The sequence below is a fragment of the Boleophthalmus pectinirostris genome, unplaced genomic scaffold, assembly GCF_026225935.1.
Source record: "Boleophthalmus pectinirostris isolate CB_2022bp ecotype Guang Dong unplaced genomic scaffold, ASM2622593v1 HiC_scaffold_2, whole genome shotgun sequence".
NCBI lineage: Eukaryota > Metazoa > Chordata > Actinopteri > Gobiiformes > Gobiidae > Boleophthalmus > Boleophthalmus pectinirostris.
In genome coordinates this window covers 14,278,016-14,298,611 of record NW_026571152.1, presented here as the reverse complement: position 1 = coordinate 14,298,611, position 20,596 = coordinate 14,278,016, and the positions used below count along the sequence as shown (strand labels likewise).

The window sequence follows — 20,596 nt, the reverse complement described above, 5'->3', positions numbered from 1 at the left end:
TTTTGTAATTGCCACGTATGCCAGATATAGTGCTAACAACAAAATAAGATAAAATAACACACTGAAATGAATAATTAAACAAAATCTTACATTATGTTAAAGCTACAGTGTGTCACTTTCTGGAAGTGGCATGTCACCTGCGTCATTCCATGCAAATAGAAAATTAAAACCATACTTTGGAACATTCTCTATGGAGATAGATATGTTTTATACCATATTGTCATAGATTATAGCCAAAGGTACAACCAGTTATGTGGAGACAAGTTGGAAGAGCCCTCCTCTGGTCAGGTTTGTGGAGATGCAAGCCTGTCAAACAAACAAAACAAATATTTGAGTCTACATTTTGGCAAAAAAAGTTGCATACTGTGGCTTTAAAGAATATAATAACTATAGTAAATCTGTATATTTTTTCATGTAAGAGGCGAAACACTGCAAACCTTTGTGAGTTATTAGTTCATGTATTAGAAAAACTTGGATTTCAAGAGTTAGAACAACTTGAAAACAAAATACATCAATTTACTGAACTTATGTTAGCAGTAGTTAGTAAGAATTAGGGGTGTATCCATATCCAAGTCTCACGATACGATATCGCCACGGTATGAACCTCATGGTACGAACCTTATGGTACGATATTTATTGTGATATTGTGGGAAAGTTCACAATATGGTGGAGAGGCTCACGATTAGGAATGTAATAATATCCAAATCTCTCAGTACGATGTTTTCATGATATACCTCTCACGGTACGATATTTATTGCGATATTTTGTGAAGGCTAAACAGCTAAAACTGTGAATATTCTACTTTTTCCTTTTAAAATGTCTTGACAAGACTTAATCCAAAGAACTTAGACTTAAAAGTGCTTAGAACTGTTATTTCTTCTTGTAGTCTGCACTGAAATGGAGCAAAGGATCATGGTCTATGTAGTTTCCTTTTTTTTTTAGCATTGCTGCACCATAACTCTTAATTTAAGCAAAGAGACTTGTAATTCGATATATTGTGAGAACTTTGATGACACGGCATCATGATATTTCATATTATTTATTGTATGTATTTGTACTTTACTTCATATTTACTAACATTTAAAAGCAAAGTTTGTAGCCAGTGGAATAATAATAATATTGGTATGTAATTTATTTTTTATAGTTATTGTGTGTATTTCTGAAGGTGCACTATGTAACTTTACTGATGAGGGTTCTGCCATACTTGTTTCCATGGAGATTGATTATTGATTTGATTACTGATTTGCCTGAAATGTTCCACAGTATGGTGTCAAGCATATCGATCTTGCATTTATTCTATTATAGGTGCTAGTATTGTAAAATAAAATAAAAGTGGTGGGACCTGACCTATACCTTGACCTGGAGGCAACACCTTCTTGTCTCTCATGATAGATCAGTGTAAAGCAATACTGTGCAATATTTTTCCAAACTTGCCTTGATCAGGAAAGTTTTTACTTAGTTACTTTCTCCACAGTTTCACAGTTTTGCTTAAGTCCTATAAAAAATCCACCTAAACTTTTCAGACTACTCAAAGAAACACAGTCTGTATTGAAATAGCTTCAAGTCACATGGAAGTTTTCACTCTTGGCACTAGGGGGCAGTATGTGACTGTCTAATAACACGACAAAGACAGCGCTGTGCTGTTCTTTTGTAGGGCCCCTCCTCCTTTTGTCAGCACACACAACCCAGACCAAATCTCATCTCACTCTACTGTATCATTTACAATGCTGCACCAGATATTACATTCTGATCAACCGCAAAATAATAAACAAAACGGTTGTCATGGGAACACTGCTTTTACGACTGTAGATGCTTTAAAATGCTATATCCTCAGGGCTTTGATAAATTCCATAATGAAATGCAAAATGTCAATCATAATTTCTTATTAAAGGTGCTGTAATGGAAAATGAAAAACCATTACTAGCTAATTTTAAACAGTTTGCAGTGGTCCAAAGTTATTCCTCATTTACTTTAAACATTCAGAGCATCGTAATTATTCACCTCGATGAGTTTCACAGCAAGGACAAGAACACGTGTGCTCAAATACATAAAAAAAAATCTATTTTCATTTGCCAAACTCCCCTTGATTCTTTTTTTAATCGCAATTTTACCATTAAAATCACATAATGTTTCTCTTCACTTTTGACCCCCAGCCTGTATTGCAATTAAGAATGTACTTGATACACATTTTAAGGCCCTATACCTTTTAATGTATACATTTTTTCCCAATTTTATTTAATTTATTTTTTAAAATTTGAGCAAAAATGGTCATGTCCCATTACAGACATATTGTATAAGAAGCCACTGTGTACTGTCTGCATCTCATTATAAAGCGGATTCTTGGCTGAGTATCAGGAAGTGCATGATTAGCATGCTAGTTGTCAGCTTTACCGTGATGACGTCGCATTGGCCTCTGAAACTTGCGAAAAGCGCCTATATATACACTCATCACATGAAGGAAAAACTTTGGACCATCGCCAACTTTAAAATGAACCAGTTCTGTTTTTCGCTTTATTAAGGCAGTAAAAATCAGGTACAGCACCTTTAAGGGGTCTACTGCTACTACACATCGCTCGTTTTGTTGGGGTAAAAAAAAACTTCCATCTCTTTCATTGACTGCTTGTGGATATATTGGCAGTGTAATGAGATTCACAGTGAAATCGGCGGTTAGCTGTTCGGGATGGGCGCGCGTGGGCTTTGCTTTCACACCTATGGACCCTCTGCAGCTGTCATGGCTCCATCGGCTCGTGGTGTTTCAAATGAGATGACAAAAGCACCAAAAACGCGAGCAGTTTTTAATACGCACATTCTAGGTTATCCTCTGCAGATGGTTAAAGCTACTAGGCACAGAGTTAGCCATGTTCTGTTGTGTTGACAATGCAACGCAGCTATTTTCTGAATTTTATTTGTTGGATTTTAACACTTTTTTCTTTTCTCCGAGTTTAACAGCCCTCCCCCTCTCCACTTCTTTCTAGTTCCAGAACATAATTTTCTGCACTCACAAGAATGACATGTTAATCATATTTAAATGATATTAATTAAAGGTCTTGTATTCCGCAAAATTGAGCTTTACACTGCAAAAAAAAACAAATCTAGTCAAGTTAAGATGACTTGAATTAAGAAAGTTTTATTATAATTTGACTAAATTTCACTTGACAAATAAAATGATCTAGCCTGATTCATCAGTGGGTTTCACTTTGTGGAAACCATCTGACCTTGCAGCTTTAGGATTCGTTCACTCGACGGTAGGCAGGTACTTTTTTTAATTTAACCAGACATTGCTATTTGGTTGTGAGGTAAGGAATGTGCCAAATCCTGTACGAAGAAGGGCAATAACGTCTTTCTCCTTGATAAAATTCACCAAATATTCTCTTTGTTCCGTCTTTAAATCCCCAATCTTGAGAATCGTTGCCAACACAGAATGTCTGGCTTCGTCTACATCCATCTCGATTGCTTTGTTTACTGTTGTGCTGTACCTCAAAAGGGACCTAGACAGGTGCTTGAGTTTGACGTCATGGCTTAACAGCTCTTTGCTGATTGGCCTTTGCGCAGTCTACAACTTCCGGAGTTCTTGCAAACCATTTAGTGTATTCCGATTCCTGACCTAGTCGCTGGAAAGAAATGACATTGAGTGGAGGCACTAGGTGGCGCTAGCCTGACTAAAATTATCTGCCATTATCCTGAAAAAACACCACAAAGATAGATACACTTAATGCTACTGTGGAACATTCCAGACAAAGCAATTATGTTGCATGGAAACAAGAAAAGGAACAGTTTGATTGGTCTAACAGGTATCCTCACTTCAAACTCCACCCCTGCAGCCTGGTGTTTGAAATCAGAAACACCAGGCTGTAGTCAGAACAGTCCTGAGTGATGTCACATAGTACTTGGGTTTAGATAATGACGATTCAGATCAAAATGAGAGACCATGTCAGGCCCATTTTATGGAAGTCGAGAGGGCTCTTAACAAATGCAAACTTCTCAACAAATACAAACGTCACAACACAAATGCAAACGCAACAACACAACAAAAAGCCACAACAAACCAAAAAGTGACCGCGATTCTCTTTTCCTACGGACCAAGCGAAGTGTTAAAGGATCAAGTGGGAAGTGAATGGGAAAAGTTGAAGAAGAACAAGAATGTGAAATGTAAAGGAATGGAGAAGTGAACGAAGTTGGAAACATAAGTAAAAGTAAGTAGTTATTGTTTTGTGGCCAGGATTGATGTCATTGTCTGACCATCGCTTGGTCCGTCCCGTGGTCACTTCCGTTGTGGCTTTTTGGTTTGTTGTGGCTTTTTGTTGTGTTGTTGCGTTTGCATTTGTGTTGTGACGTTTGTATTTGTTGCGGCGTTTGCATTAAAATAGAGTCCTGCGATCACGTCCGTTGTGGCTTTTTTGGTTTGCTGTGGCTTTCTGTTGTGTTGTGGTGTTTGCATTTGTGTTGTAGCGTTTGTATTTGTTGCGGCGTTTGCGTTTGTTATGAACCCTCCCGGCTTCTGTAGTATTTTGATTGGATAATCGTCCAAGAGAACCAAAATATATACATAAATAACTTGGACAGCATATCCAATGTTTTTGTAATTAAGAATAACTCAGCGTTACAATTGTTATCAGTAAAAGCTATATTTGATTTTCATATGTTTACCTCTGGGGACACAGTTGGGTCATGTTTATTTAAATCAAAATCTTTGCGTTTATGTTACCACCACAGAGACAAATGCCTGACTAAACTCTGACAGTGTTCCAAAGCAAAGGGCAGTGAGCTGAGGGGAGGGGGGTGGCTCTCTGGGCTGGTGCCAGAGAAGAGATGCCCAAGTCCTGCCTGATCATTCCCAGGCACAACAAGGCAATAACCCAGATGTTAGCATGTAAACTGACAGGTGCCGATGGACAGGTGCGGGCGGACAGGGCCGCGGTGCCAGCCAAATGGACCCAAGACTAAACTCAGTGCGCAGGTCCCCATGCTGTTCTGCCATATGGAAGCGGTCACACGGACATTTTAGGAGACAAATATAGTCTCTTTGGGGTCTTTTAAAGTTAAGTGGAATTCTATTATTGTTGGCCGCTTGGTTAGAAATGTGGCCAAGAAAAACACTAGGGAGGCCTGGAGGTGGGTATTTACAGTTATTCGAGTAAGCCTACATGAGTGAGTTTTTAAAGGTGCCTTATGTAACTTGGTGAGGGGTTATTCGTCCATGGAGATGTTATTGTTTTACCTGGAATGTTCCACGGTATGACATGAAGCCGGGTGTCCACTGCACTATTTTGGCTGTCCATGATGAAAGATTTAAGACTGTGGGGAGAATCTGGTGAGGCGGGAACAAAGATTACATTTAGAACCAAAGTAGGGCCAAAAATGAGCTGCGACTGAGCTCAGGTCTGTCTGATAATGTGGCTCTTGCTGCGTCTACGATCAATCTTTGTGGCCAACAGTAAACACAAGCGACTCCTAAGAAGAGCGCCACTGTGAACAGGACCGTGTCTCCCAGATTCTCTTTAGTTTTTCAATTTTTACGCTAAAACATAACTAGGATATAGTGCTAGCCTCAGTTCTCTCAGACAAACTTCTATCTTTTCCACGAATGATTGTGTTTGTGTGCACTGTTGTACCATTTAAACTCCCCAAGTTGTGTACACTGAAAAAAAGAACTTGTATGATTTACTAGAAAAAAATCCTCCTAAGAATTTGCACTTGCACTTTTTAAGTACATTTTACTGCTGTAATATCAGGTACAATTTACTTGTCACTATTGAGTAAAATGCACTTACCACCACGATTAACAGTCATGAATTTAATGAGTTAGAATGATCAGATGTCATATTCATGTAAATAAATTAAGTTGAATATTTAAAACATTGTCACATTTGACATTTGCTGTGATGAAAATAATTAAGTAAATATATATGTATTTACTGATGTATAATTGGTAAATTTTTATATAGCGCTTTTCCACCTTCAAGACACTCAAAGAGCTTTACAATAAGGAACCACTCACCCATTCACTCACACACACTCATACACCAGTGTACGCAGCCTGGGGGCAAGGTGGGTTAAGTGTCTTGCCCAAGGACACAACAACAGCATTCATCTGTTGGAGCTGAAATCACAACACCAACCTTTTTTTTAATGTCAAGAGCGGGATTTGAACCACCAACCTTCAGATCAGTGGACAAATGCTCTTACCAACTGAGCAAATATGTAGCTGGGGGACTTTATCTAAAAGGACTTTGGTAGTACTTAGTATTTCCGCGTCTGTGAGTAGCGACTGTAAAACCTTTAAAATGTAATGGTGACTGCATAGTAGAATTTACTCATTAAACACAATACTTCAACTACATGAGTAAAATAAATACATTTTGTCCATTGCTATTAAATACGTTGTAGTCCTCATCAAATTATTTCAATGTAAAAATTACCCCAGTTGATTTTATATATTACTACCCCCAGAAGTTTTTTGTTTTTTTCATCGGTGTAGTGTGACATCAACAGTTTTTTAAGACAGAAAGGAATCATGCAGTGATCACCAGGCTTTAAATGTATAACTCCAAACAGACAAACAAATAACACCACCAGGCCAACCCTGCTCAGAAATGGGAATGCACAATTTACAGGTCTTTTTGTTAACTGATTGTTGTTGGATGCCTAGTTGATTAAATGCAAGGGAAATAAGATAGATATGTTAGAAAGAAAAATGTGGAGTATGCACACACAGCTGAAGAACCCTAACCCGATTCATCAGACGGTTTCACTTCGTGGAAACCATCTGACCTCGCAGCTTTAGAATTCGTTCGCTCGACGGAAGGCTGGTACTTTTTTTCATTTAACCAATCACTGCTATTTGGTCATGACTTATATAATGTGCAGCTAACAGGACTAACTGCTATATTAAGCTTTTCCCAAATCCTGTCGGAAGAAGGGCAATAACATCTTTCAACTTGATAAAATTCACTGAACATTCTCTTTGTTCCATCTTTAAATCCTCGATCTTGGGAATCGTTGCCAACTCAGAATGTATGGCTCTTTGCTGATTGGCTGGTGCCCAAACTTGCACTTCCAGTGGTTTTGTGAAATGTCTAGTGTATTCCGATTCCTGACCTAGTCGCTGGAGAGAAATGAAATTGAGCGGAGGCACTAGGGTGGTGCCAGCCTGGCATGGAGAACCTCCCCTAGAACACACTGTGCACCTTTAACTTTAAAATATAAGTAAGATGATACGCCCTGTGACTCAAATACTCTTACTAGGAGTTTCCCCAAATACATTTTTACCCTTACTTTCTCAAACTGCTTTGCACTTCTACTGCTTCTACTTGAGTTAGTAGTATTACTATTTTGTAGTAACAGTAATCCTCCCACCTCTGCTGCCTTGGTTGTGCAGTACCTCCACTCCCTTTGCATCTCTTTTGAAGGGGCTGATATTTAGACGGCCCTCCCCACTCCTCTGCATGTTAAATCAGGTCCCGGTGCCCGCCTTTGATCCCCTCGGATTGGGTGGCGCGCGGGCTGTGACCTGGCGGAGGAGGAGGAGGGAGGATGGGGGAGGACGGGGAGGGGGAGATGTAGGCCGTTTGAAGAGCGGGCACTGGGGCAGGGCAGAGGAGCCAGAGGGGCCTGGAGGAGAGGGCCCATCAAAGGGGAGGTGGTAGGTGACTTACCCGAGCGAGGCTTCACTACAGTGGGGTGTATGTTTGTGGAGCAGTGGCCTGTCAGCACGGAGCCTTGCAGGACATGGGAACATTTCAAGGCTGTTGTCCCTCACTCTCTCTCTCTAAAATGCAAGTACAATTTTTGTCAGATCATTGTGCGGTGATTTGACAGATTTTTTAAGCCAGATGCCCTTTCCTGTGTTGCAACCAGCCACAATATAGTGACCAGAGAGGAAGAAATAGAGTTAAAGTGTGCTGTCTAAAGTCAAAATGCAAAGTGTGATGGGTGATTGACGTTTTTTTGGCCAGGCTTTTGGCACAGAATGGCTGTCGGTCTGCGTGCCTGAGGATAGCTGTAGTTATGTAAGTTTAGTGGTAGTATAGTGGTAGAGGAGGAAGTAGTAGTAAGATGTCAGGCATTTACCACAACAGAATAGCAGTGATAGTAGTTGTAGTAGTTCAGATACCTGTAGCTACATAAGCAGTTGACCAAGTAGTAGTTTCAGTAATATTAGTAGTAGAAGTATTAGTAACAGTACTAGTAATATAGTACAAGTAGCAGAGATGGGACCAAGTCATTGTTTTGCAAGTTTCAAGTAAGTCTCAAGTCTTTGACCTCAAGTCCAAGTCAAGTCCCAAGTCAGAGTCTCGAGTCTCGAGTTACTGGCCCATGAGTCTAAGTCAAGTCCAAGTCGTCTGCTTTGAGCTTCAAGTCATTTCAAGTCTTTAAGCCAACGTACCAAATATTGCTTAGATTAAAAGACTTTTAAACTAAATTGTACCTCAAAAGTCATGGTATATTTATATATGAGTATTTATATGAGAGTTGCAGAAATGCTAATTTTTCCTTTTTAAATGTCTTGACAAGATCTTAGTGTGAATCATTATGGTCAGAGCAGAAAGTATTCAGTTTTAAAAATGCCTCACAGTTATTTTGTCGTGTAGTCTGTGCTGAAAAGAAAGGACCATGTTCTTTGTCTTTCCCTCTGTTTTACTGTATTGTACTGTATATTACTGTAGTACATTTGAGGATACCATATCACAGTTCTTCAGTTACTGTTGTGATAGTAACAATAGAAGTGGGAGGGACATGTTCCAGTTTATTCCTGTAAAATTAATCACCGCATTTATTAACTAAAGAGAAAAGTATTTTCTAAAAACATATATTTTTTAGGAGATGCATCAAGTCTTCATCGTCACAGGCCTCAAGTCCAAGTTTTGCCCCAAGTCTTAGTCCATTTTATGAAGTCAAGTCTCAAGTCCTAAAAATAGTGACTCAAGTCTGACTCGAGTCCAAGTCCCCACATCTGACAAGTAGTTTACCCCAACCTAGTATGTATGATAGTAATAGTAGAAGTAACATTAGGATATTACATGTTGTTTACCAGTAGTATTACTGTTAATAGTAGTAATGGAAGTGGCTACAGATGAGGATATTAGAATATTAAAAGGTGTTTATCATGAGTAGTAGAAGTAGTAGTGGTGAGAAATCTGTAACTACAAGTAATTTACCATGTAATTTTAATAGTATTAGTAATAGCCGTAGTTGTAGTAGTAGTAGTAGCCGTAGGAAGAAAACCTATGCGACGCCATTTAATAACTCACTCTCATTGCTATTCCTTTCTCCCACTGTACTGTATTGAGTTTAAGTACACCATATTAGCACATGCTCTGTTAGCACCTTAGGGTAATGTCCCAGCTTTAAACTTTTTATTGTAGTTCTGACAGAAAGCCATTAAAGCCACACAAGTTAATCATATCTCAGTGAAGTAGCATCCGTGCGTTGGCCCTCCTGATGGATGAGAATGTAAACACAGCCATTCTTATCTCCACTTTAGCCTCTAATTTACTACTTTACTGCCCAAATCCAATCAGGGTGGGGTTGCCAGCGCAGTAAACCATAGGAACACATGTATGGATCATTTGCTGAGTGGTTAGCGTCATTACTCACTGGAGCCTGCTGTCTCTGGGCGGACCGTGCCAAGTGTCCTGCCTCTCCATGTTGGGTACAGGGCAGGAGGGGGAGGGGGACAGTCAGAGAGGGGGGTCGGTGATCGAGTGGGTGGGGTGGGTGGTGCCCGCGATGCTTGGGTGGGGTTTGGTTGCTTAGAATGGAGGCGAGATGGACAATCAGAAAAATACTATTGGTGGTTTTCAGATTCTAGAATTTGATGATGTACTTTACCATGAAATATCCAAAAGGTAAATTCACAATTGTTGAACTTGGTATTTTCAATTACTGATTACACGCAAGAACTTACCGTATAGCAACATAATTTTGTATTTTAACAATATTTATTTTAGCTGCCCCCCATCTGTATTAATTAATATTGGCCTATAGAATGTTGTGATGTCATCTAAAACCCAGCAATATTTTTCCTCACCCTGAACATGATATTGGGTATGAAAACCGAGGGAAGGGCATCTGAGTTAAATGGCATGTACCCAATTTGTTACTCATGTGTGCAAAATTTCTCTTGCCCCAGCGCAGTACAGTATATATTTCTTGAGGCAGTTCTTGAGGTCAAAATAAGTCGACAGTGTACTGTCTGCATCTAATTATAAAGCATTATATTGTCTGATACTCAGGAAGTACACAGTTAGCATACTGATTGTCACTCTGATCTCTGAGAGTTGTGAAAAATGCTTATAAACTCATGGTGAATAAATGGGATGCTCAAAATGTATAAGGTAAGAGGAATAATTTTGGACCACTACAAACTTTTTAAAATAAGCTAGTTCTGTTTTTCACATTTTAAGACAAAAAAAATCTGTCATAATCAGATACAGCACCTTCAAATAGTAATTCAGCTCCACACACAATATTTAATTTAGAAAATCACATCAGAACTTAGAGACAAGATCCAATTTAGGGATGCTTCTATTGCATCACTAGACTATATCGACTTGACAAATTAGATACAGCCAATTACAGCTAAAACAAGTCAACCACATGCTTGGCTCCACGAATTGTAATCATGCACAAACCAAGTGGTGAAGTTTCATGTTAAAGCAGCACTATGCAACTTGTGACATGACTGGGCTAATTTAAAACTCACTGTTGAGCTCCATTGTAGAACATTCCAGGCAAAGCAGTAACATCTCCCAGAGACAAGCAGACTTTTCCAGAAAAGTAACGTAATGTACCTTAACCTCCTAGGACCCGAACTCTTGCATGACATGTTTTATTGATTTCCCTTTGTTATTTGGGCTGATTTGGACCTGATTTCGATGAGTGCAAAAACAAAGAATTATATTGTTTATAATATTTTTATATTTATATGTCCACATATGATATGTAAAACATTCATTTTACGTTTTAATCATTTTGATGGAACTCAGTAAAGTCACAACTGAATAGTGATTTTCAAAAACTATTTAAGTGCCTGAACAACCCAAAATGTGTTGGACGTATAGGTCCACAGGAGGCTACCTTATAAGCATGAAAAATAGAACTAGTTCATTTTCAGCATCAAAGTTATTCCTTGCTTTCTCAACGCATTCTATGCATTGTAATTATTCACACCCAAGCTAAGTCACTCCCCCTTCAGAGTGCTATCACGTCACAATCTGCGCTAATGAAACTACTGCACATCGGATCAGGTTTGTCAAGCTGTAGCATATTGTTTTGCATCATGCTTTTGTCTATATGGAGAATTGCTGTGTGGGAAAAATGGAAACTCAGGCTTGAAGAGAATCGTACTGCTAATATAATTGAGTACCCCCTCTTTAATAATATTGTGTTTTATCTTGTCTTGTTTCCACAGAACCACATGGTACAAGCACAACGGCCCGTGGAGGGGACCAAGAGTCAGTCTCGTAATCGCATGTGGACGGGGGTACTGGGGGTCACGCTGGTGGAGGGACAGGACCTGCCTCAGAGCGGAGTGGGAGATGTCTACGTACGCTTCAGACTGGGAGAGCAGAAGTACAAGAGCAACGTGAGTCTATGAGCAACAGCTGCTGTATTAGTAGTGGTAGTAGTAGTAGTAGGAGGAGGAGGAGGAGGAGGAGGAGGAGTTGTCTGTGTGCACTTCAAACTGGGAGAGCAGAGGTACAAGAGCAATGTGAGTCTCTGCTTCATCAGAGCTACACTAACGTCTGAGAACTATATCTAAGTCGTAGAGGGTTACCAACATTTTGACATACTAGTAAGTAGCTGATACAGTGATAGGAGCAGAGTAATAGTAAAAGTTGTTGTAGCTGAAGTAGTAGTAGTAGTGATGGAGAAAATGCTGCTATATTGTTATAATGTTGTTACCTCATCAAAAACATACCCGGAGCTGTGATTTGCTTCATTCACACGTTTGACTAACCCTTTATTATTAAATACATCTCCAAAACCCAAAATGCTCTGATCCATGTTGTGATGTCATGTAGTGGTAGTTTTCAAGTGAACACAGTCTGGAGTAATAATAGATTTGCTTCGGGTGTTTTGTGCAGTGGGTAAGACTGTTTTTAGCGGCAGGCTAACTATGGCCATTGACATGCACTAGCCTAGCACCAGTGACCTCTGCAAAAACAAAGACTGGATGGAATATTTTAAAAAGTGTTTCCACACATCTCCAACACTCTGGCTAACTAGGAAATGAGGTCCTATGTCCAAAATTGTGGATTGTCCCTTTAATGAAACCAAACAAAACTCCAGGTATGTTTCATGAGGAAACAACATTATAATATAGTTCAGAAAATAGTGTAATATATTAACCCTTTTCCAGATTTATTACCGAACAGAGGGGGCAGTTATCAATCCTGTTCTTACTATGGACCCATTAGTAATATGTAGAAAAAGGTAGTAAATATGGCTACAAGCAAATACACAGAAACTCCTTATTGGATTTATTTCTTGTACGGTACTCTTTGTTTCCCTGCTCTAGTCTTCATTCCTACACTCTGCCCTGCTCTGTGCCCTGATCTGAGCTTGCCCGAGTTCAGGAGGTGCCCGCCCGGTGCTCACCTCCACCTGGTCGTGCCAATGGCAGAGGCGGCTCATTAGGCTGAACCAGGCTGCACCTCTCTGCCCCCACTTCCTCATTGCCTTTCTCTTCCTTTCTGACTCTTTCTTCTGCTCTGTCCTTCTCTTCCATTTTCTGTGTATTTCTACTAGGGATGCACCGATCTGATACTGGTATTGGATATCAGTGCTGATACTGAAATATTTGCTGGACTGGATATCGGTTTTGGCTAATTTTGAAATTTTATTCACACAAAATAATTTAAACAACTGCTCCATAACACATTTGGATCAGTTTTGCTTAATTTATATTTGTTCAAAGGAAATAATATCTGTTTTCAGTCTCTGCACTGGTATCAGCTGATATCAGATATCAGCAAACACTTAAAGCTATAGTATTGGCATCGGTACCAGAACTGAAAAAGCTGGATAGTGCACCTTATACCTAAATTCCCCTCTTGTTCTCTCCATAACTGTGTCTCTCTTTACTCTCTCCTGATCCTCTTTCTCGTCTCTGTCCTTCATTTGCTATATTTGCATAGTATCACCATTTCTCCAACTCTGTACCTCCTCTCTCTTCTTGTACTGCTCATTCTTTCCCCCGATGAGTGGATGGTGCCTGCTTTCTCCCCCTATATCCAATGATCGTATAAAAAAGTGCACTAGGGGAATGTGACGTCACCTGTAGTGTTCAGCTCCAGCCAAATGAAGCTCATCGAGGCTGGTAGTTGTAGGAGCGAATCTGGGGCTGATTTCCATATTTGGAATTCTGACTACAAGTACCTAACAACAAAGAACCAATCTGGAGAAAGGCTGTTGAACGTAATGGATGCTCTGCTGGTTTAGCAGGAAGTGGGCATTTAGTAGAGATGTAACAATAACTGAAATATCATGATATCATATCGTCTAAGTTCTCACAATAATATCATGGACCATCACAGTATCCTGAATTACAAGTCTCTTTGCTTAAATTAAGAGTTATGGTGCAGCAATAGCTAAAAGAAACAATCTTAGTTCTTTGGATTAAGTCTTGTCAAGGTATTTTAAGAGGAAAAAGCAGAATATTAACAGTTTTGATAGCCTCCACAAAATATCGCAATAAATAATCGTACCGTGAGAGGTATATTGCGAAAATATCATACAGAGAGATTTGGAGATTGTTACATTCCTAATCGTGAGCCTCCCCACCATATCGTGAGCTTTCCCATGATATCCCAATAAATATCGTACCATGAGGTTCATACCCTGACTGTATCGTATCTTGAGACTTGGATATCGTTACACCCCTAGCACTTTTCAGTGCTGTCAAACAAACCTGTTGCTAATGCTATCAGGTGCGACCCTGGGCAAAGAAGGCGCCTGATTTGTCTGCTATTGGTAAATAGTAAAAGGTCACATTTTTATACAGCGCTTTTCCACCTTCCAGGCAATCAAAGCGCTTTACAACAAGAAACTGCTCACCCTTTCACACACACATTCATACACCAGTGTGCGCAAACACTGGGGGTGAGCTGGGTTAAGTGTCTTGCCCAAGGACACACCAACATCATTCATCTGTGGGAGCTGGAATCAGCCAACCTGTGGGTCAGTCGATCTGACCGCTCAAGCAATAATGTTTTATGTTGAGAACAGGATTTGAACCACCAGCCTTCGGATCAGTGGATAAACTCTCTTGCCAACTGAGCTACTGCCGCAGTATTAATATTTATATTTTGATTTAGGGACAAAATAACAAAATGCAATACAAAAAATTTTAAGATGAGTTTGATTGCAGCAGTTCAGAGAGGGGCAAATTTTTTTTCCAATACAAAGTGAATTGGAGTGAATTGGAACCAGAGTTGATGGAGCCAAGAGCGTGCCCATGCTCACTTCCTATTTGGAACAGAGAAGCTTGTATGATAGCTAGGTCCATTTAGGTCCATTTATAGATACAGTCTGTGTATATGTGCTACTCCCCTTGATAAGTGACTGGTGAATGGTACCTGCTCTCTTCCCCCGTCCCCCTCTACGTCCTCCTCCTGATGAGTGAGTCGTACCTGCTCCCTCTCCCAGCTGAGTGGACGGTATGCAGATGATGTACGGGTGGCGTCGCTTGTTTTGCGTTGTCGTCTCTCCCTGTAAAAACTGTAAAGTGCTTCGCCTGGCGGGTTGTGTGTTTGTTTGCTGAACAAAGCTGCTTCTAATTGGGAGCTGTCAGTGTTTACAGTCCCAGAGAGGCTGCTGAGGTGTGCACATACAAGCACGCTCAAACAGAAAGAGAGGTACACGGCTCTACTCCACCCGCCCCACCTCCACCCACCCCACCTCCATCTGAGCTGACATGGGAAGACTCAATCCAACTATCACAGAGACAGAGAATGTACACTCTTTTTAGGATTTCAAGATCCTATATTCTGTTAAATATACTCGTGTGTGCTTTTAGCCGTGTTATGATGTTGTTCCCTCATCAAAAACATACCTGGAGTTGTGTTTTGTTTCATTCATGCATGTTTAAGTAATACTTTATTGTTAATCTGTCATCTACATCTACATCTCCAAAGCCCCAAATGCTCTTTTCCACCTTGTGATGTCATGAAGTAGTAGTTTGAAAGAGAACAGCTACCAGGGGTGAAATTATCCAAATGATTCTAGGTATATCTTTTTGATGAGGACACAACAGTTTAACATAGATCAGAGCAGGGGTCATCAAACTAAGGCCCGCAGGATAACTCTGACCCTCCATGCTCCTTTGACCGCCCTCTCACGGCGGTGTGAAAATTTTAATATATAAGTCGCACTGGAGTACAAGTTGCAGGACCTCCCAAACCATGAAAAAAGCGCGACTTATAGTCTGAAAAATACATGTCTGCATCTTGTATATTGTTGATTTTTTTCAATTAAAAGATTATATTTGTATGAAGTATTTATATTTATTTCAAAATAATTATATAATGTATTTACATTTGCCGTCAAATTTACTGCTGAATTTTTGTCACCTGACAAACTTGAGATCAAACAGTGACAGTCATCGCACGCGCAGAGTACTGTAGTGCAGTTAAAGACAGCAAAATGGCGAGTGTTAAAGTACAAAAAATTGACAGAAAGTGCAGAGTTTTCAAAGAACAGTGGACGACCAGTTATTTTTTTGTTCAGTTCAAGGACCATGCAGTTTGTCTGATATGTAAAGAAAGTGTGACGGTTTTCAAAGAATATAATCTGCGTCGTCAGGGTCATACAATTCTGTTATACATCCGACCCAACCTCAGCCCCCATCACAGAGAAAAAAAGTTTGGTGACCCCTGGATTAGAGAATACCTCAATATAGGACATTTAAATACTTTACTATGTGTTGTCATAATGCCCGTGTTTTTTCTTTATGTTTACTACTTTCTACATTTGATAAACATACTGAAGAAATCAAATATATGACACAAGATACTGTATATGGAACTGTGTATCAATTCAAATAACTCAGCTATATGTATGTTATATCAAATCCTTAGAGCAGCCACCCTTTGTTGACAGTGCTGCAAAGCCTTGGCCTCCTGTCACTGGGCTTCTTGATGAATTCAACATGAAATGGTTTTCACTTCATAGCTGTGAAAAGTCAGGGTCAAGAAATACCACAAGTGCAAACCAGGATTGAAAGCAAAGGGTAAAGGCTATACTATAGATTCTTATGTTCAGACCTCTATTTGTTTCATACATTGACAGTTTTGGGTTCACTCTACCACCTTTCAAAGAAGTGTTACATGATGTTGCTATGATGTGTAGTAGTAGTAGTAGTAGTTGTAGTAGTAATTCTAATAGTAGTTAGAACAGCGTGCTAGAGTCAATAGTGAGGCACAGCACTGGTTTTACTGGGCTAGGATCTTAAAACATAAAATAAATTAGTACTAAGCTTCTTGTAGTAGTAGTAGTAGCAGTAGTAGTTGTTGTATCCTGCAAGACAATGAATAGCTTGGTAAATGACATAAATTCATAATATTAATTAGAATTTTAAAAGTTGTACAAGGTTAGATTTATGTACAGTGAAGCCCAGTTTGTTTCAGATCCGGCTCCAAGAACTGATACTTCGGTAGCTGGAATCATCACCTGATCTGGATTATTTGTTTCATGGATAACTGAACTTGGAAAAGTGCCAAAAGGAAAAGTGCTATTATTTTACCCCATGGAAAAAAAAGACAAAAAACAAAAAACGAACAAGGGTGTGCACAATTTGCCTTGTGTCTCGGGACAAGACGCTTCACCCATCTTGAGTATTATTAACCAAAATCTGTGTCAACGCAAAAGCTTTGTTACTCATATGGTTAGACAAAGTTAAATAAGTATTATTATAAGTTAGATATTTGGATTGTAAAACATACTCTCCAAATTACAATTTCTTCATAAACGTGTAATTAACTAAACACTGTAGAACTCAAAATGTCTCCTCTGTATATGTCCTGTGCCCCATCAGAACCTGTGCATCCAGCCCAACCCCCAGTGGAGAGAGCAGTTTGACCTGAACCAGTTTGAGGACTGTCAGGAGCCGCTGCAGGTGGAGGTTTGCTCCAAAAGGGGCCGGAAAGGAGAGGAGTCCTGGGGCACGTGAGTATCTAGTGCTTATGTCCAAGAGGATTATTATAGTAGTAGAAATAGTAGTACTGTGTATATTTTTGGTTGTTAGAAATGTAATCATTAAAGACGAAAAATTATTTTTGTAAGCAAATCTTAAAATTTAAAAACTTAAAACAGTCACAAAAAATGGAATCTATATCATGAACACACCAATACAAAATTCTGAAGCATTTTTTTTCAACATTTATTTAAACTATTTATTTATTGCTGGTAATTGGTAATCATCACAAAAACTGCAGTTGTGTCCTTAGGCAAGGCACTTCATCCGCATTGCCTAGAGAGAGAGAGAGAGAGGAGAGAGAAAGACAGACAGAGGGAGAGAGAGCGAAAGACAGAGAGAAAGAGTGTGTCTCTATAATCCCATCTGTGTGTGTGTCTCAGGATAGACGTGGATTTGTCCAGACTGCCCCTAAACGAGGCCCAGCTCTACACTAACGTCCTGGACCCGGGGAAGGGCCGCCTGGTGTTCCTGGTGACCCTGAGGCCCGTGTGGGGAGTGTCCATCACAGACATGGAGACCGCCCCTCTGGAGAAGCCCGAGGAGAGGGAGAGCATTGAGGACAGATTTGTGAGTCCTGCCGCCTTTATATATCAGAATAAACATTGTGAATTCAGTCTGACTAAACACCCATCAACTCTACTAAAGTGTGAGGTGCAATTTTAGTACAAACTAGGTACATTTGCAGCTTTCTGGTCAAAAAGTGTGAGTGTGCTTCCTCCTTTCCTCTCCAATTTCAAGAACTATGTGACATAACACTGTTTCTGTTTACACACACCTGGCTCCAGAGGTCAGGAGTTTGAAGTGTTAGACCAATCGCACTTTACGTCCCCTCACAGCATCTAAATAGTAGTGTAAAATAATGGTATGGTATAATACTTTGATAGACATCATGAATATTCCTAAATAAATGTTCTTGTTTCTTTGCAGAGTTTAAAGAACACTCACAAGTGCATGATCGAGGTGGGCTTCCTCCAGGTGAAGGTGGTCAGAGCCAATGACCTGGCCTCCTCAGACATAAACGGTAAAGTACTGCACAGCATGTACACTGGATACGACAGCCGTATATCTTTTCTCATTATTAGTTCGGTGACATTGTACTTGTGATAAAATGCAGAACTATTTTCATGCAAGGTATTAGGAACTGTATGTATCCTGTGCTCCTATTGTGTTAAAATGAAACTTTAAATCTGCACTTCAAAACGATAACTGTGTTTTAATACTTTTTTATAATTTGTAATTTATATAATATTTTCTATATTATATATAATATTTATATAGTATAATATAAATATTATATATAATATTTATATAGTATAATATAATTTGTTGGACAGGTAAAATTAACCCGTTCTGTGTGGTGGAGGTGGGCAATAGCAGGCTACAGACTCACACAATGTACAAGACATCCAACCCTGAGTGGAACAAAGCTCTGTCCTTGTAAGTCAGATGTGCTGCACAATCAAATCATGTCACATTTTCTCATATGCTTTTGTGAAATCTCTGCTTAACTATTATGTTCTGACCCACAGCCCCATCAAAGACATCCATGAGGTGATCGAGGTCACCGTGATGGACGAGAACGGAGACAACTTTTTGGGCAAAGTGGCTGTGCCTCTACTCACAGTAAGGATCTAAAACAATGAAATCAGTGGATTTATAACGAGTAATGCTAATACTAAATGCATGTTTGTACAGATAAAGAATGGTCAACAGATGTGCCTGTGTTTAAAGAAAGAAGACCTGAGCAGGACATACAAAGGGACGATTACATTAGAAATAGATGTCATTTATAACAATGTAAGTAAAGTAACTGATTAATTATGGCCTTATAGGAAAGATATATAGCCTGCACTCTTACTGTTTAAAAAAATGCATTACAATCACAACTGAAGCTGGGTTGCCAGAGCCTTAATGTGCAAACAGAGGACACATACAAGTTTTTCTCATTCTCTGTATATGGACAGGCCATGCCACATGTGAAAGCTCACAACCTTCATGTTTAGGTCAGGCTGATGAAATTTAAAGTAAAATTCTTATATACATTATAATATTATATTGCTTTAATAGACAGACTGGACTGAGTTTGTCGCCTGCTTGTCTCCATGGAGATGGTATTTTTTTGCCTGGATGTTCCACACTATGTTCCACATCAAACATCTATCTCCATGTGGAAAGCGGGTGATGCCATCAGGTCAAGTAACAGGTCAGATCTGCGGAAAGGCACCCCACTCACAGTAGAAGGCATGATTTTCAGGCTAATTATGAGTAATAATGAACAGTTAATAGTAATAAATACAGACAAAAATGTTCCATAAAGAAACATTCTAGGCAAAAACATCAAATATTGTTATAAACTGTAAAATCAGCTCAATTGAAAAAAAAGGAGAAACTAAACAAATGTATTCCCTTTAACGGGTAGTCAAAAACATATTGCTTTCATTTAAGTAAAGGTGTTTTGGTGCTTTTTGAATTTTCTTTGGTATTTTCTTGGGCATTTCTATCTACTATCCATTTATCTGCCTGCAACGCTATGATCTTGCTTCATTAATGCAGCTATAATAGTTGTTTTAGTGTTTTATCATTTGCAGCTCTGAAATGAGACCTTTTACAACTAATGAGTTTACAAAAAGCCCTCTCCTTTAACACAGCTCTTTTTTTGTCTTAGGTCCGCGCTGGAATCAAAACCTTCAAACCCAAAGAGACCAAATTAACCGAAGAAACCCCCAAGTTCAATAAAAAGGTGAGGAGTGCCACCATTTTGTTTGCAGATAATTAGCAGAGTTAGCTTGATGTCCGCCTCACTGCGTCCAACAAATTAGGCTCAATTCTTAATGATTTTAACACAGTCCGTCCACTCATAAACATAATGCGCTTCTATGGGTTTGTGTTAAAAGCTGTTGTAATGGTCTTGCTTAGGTACTATCCCAGAACATCTACCGCGTGAAGAGGATTAGCACGGCCGTCCTGTACACGCTGCAGTACATAAACAGCTGTTTCCAGTGGGAGAGCACACAGCGCAGCCTCATAGCCTTCCTGGTAAGTGAGCGGCTAATGCTAATAGTGTACGCCGCGGGCCAAGCTAGTTTATGTCACTGCAATGGTGTGAGCGAAGTCCAGATCAGCACTTTTGTCTAACTATGAGAGAATGAAAAAGGTGTAAGAGAAGTTTTGGTAAACTGAGTTCAGTCAATTATGAAAACAGTTTTTTGGCAGTTTAGTCATTTACAGTTTCGAAATGTTTTTTTTTATAAATCTACAATCAGAATGAATTCTAGGGATGCACCGATACGGTACTAGTATCTGATATCGGCATCAGTATTGAAAATGTTGGTGGATAGGATATCGGTTTCCAAGATATTAGTTCAGTCTATATCCCATTGTGGTTCATAAACTGGT

General features: G+C 39.4%; 1 protein-coding gene across 2 annotated transcripts in view; it reads left to right on the top strand.

Moving 5' to 3' along the window:
• Positions 1–20,596, top strand: part of mctp2a (multiple C2 domains, transmembrane 2a) — an 85,753-nt gene that overhangs the window by 16,169 nt on the left and 48,988 nt on the right. For both annotated transcript variants that reach the window (XM_055155756.1, XM_020934696.2), the window contains exons 9-17: positions 11,414–11,587; positions 17,039–17,169; positions 17,581–17,767; positions 18,128–18,221; positions 18,535–18,637; positions 18,730–18,823; positions 18,896–18,997; positions 19,866–19,940; positions 20,117–20,236. In XM_055155756.1, coding sequence (XP_055011731.1) covers positions 11,414–11,587; positions 17,039–17,169; positions 17,581–17,767; positions 18,128–18,221; positions 18,535–18,637; positions 18,730–18,823; positions 18,896–18,997; positions 19,866–19,940; positions 20,117–20,236 — 1,080 coding nt within the window. The remainder of the gene's footprint in view (positions 1–11,413; positions 11,588–17,038; positions 17,170–17,580; positions 17,768–18,127; positions 18,222–18,534; positions 18,638–18,729; positions 18,824–18,895; positions 18,998–19,865; positions 19,941–20,116; positions 20,237–20,596) is intronic.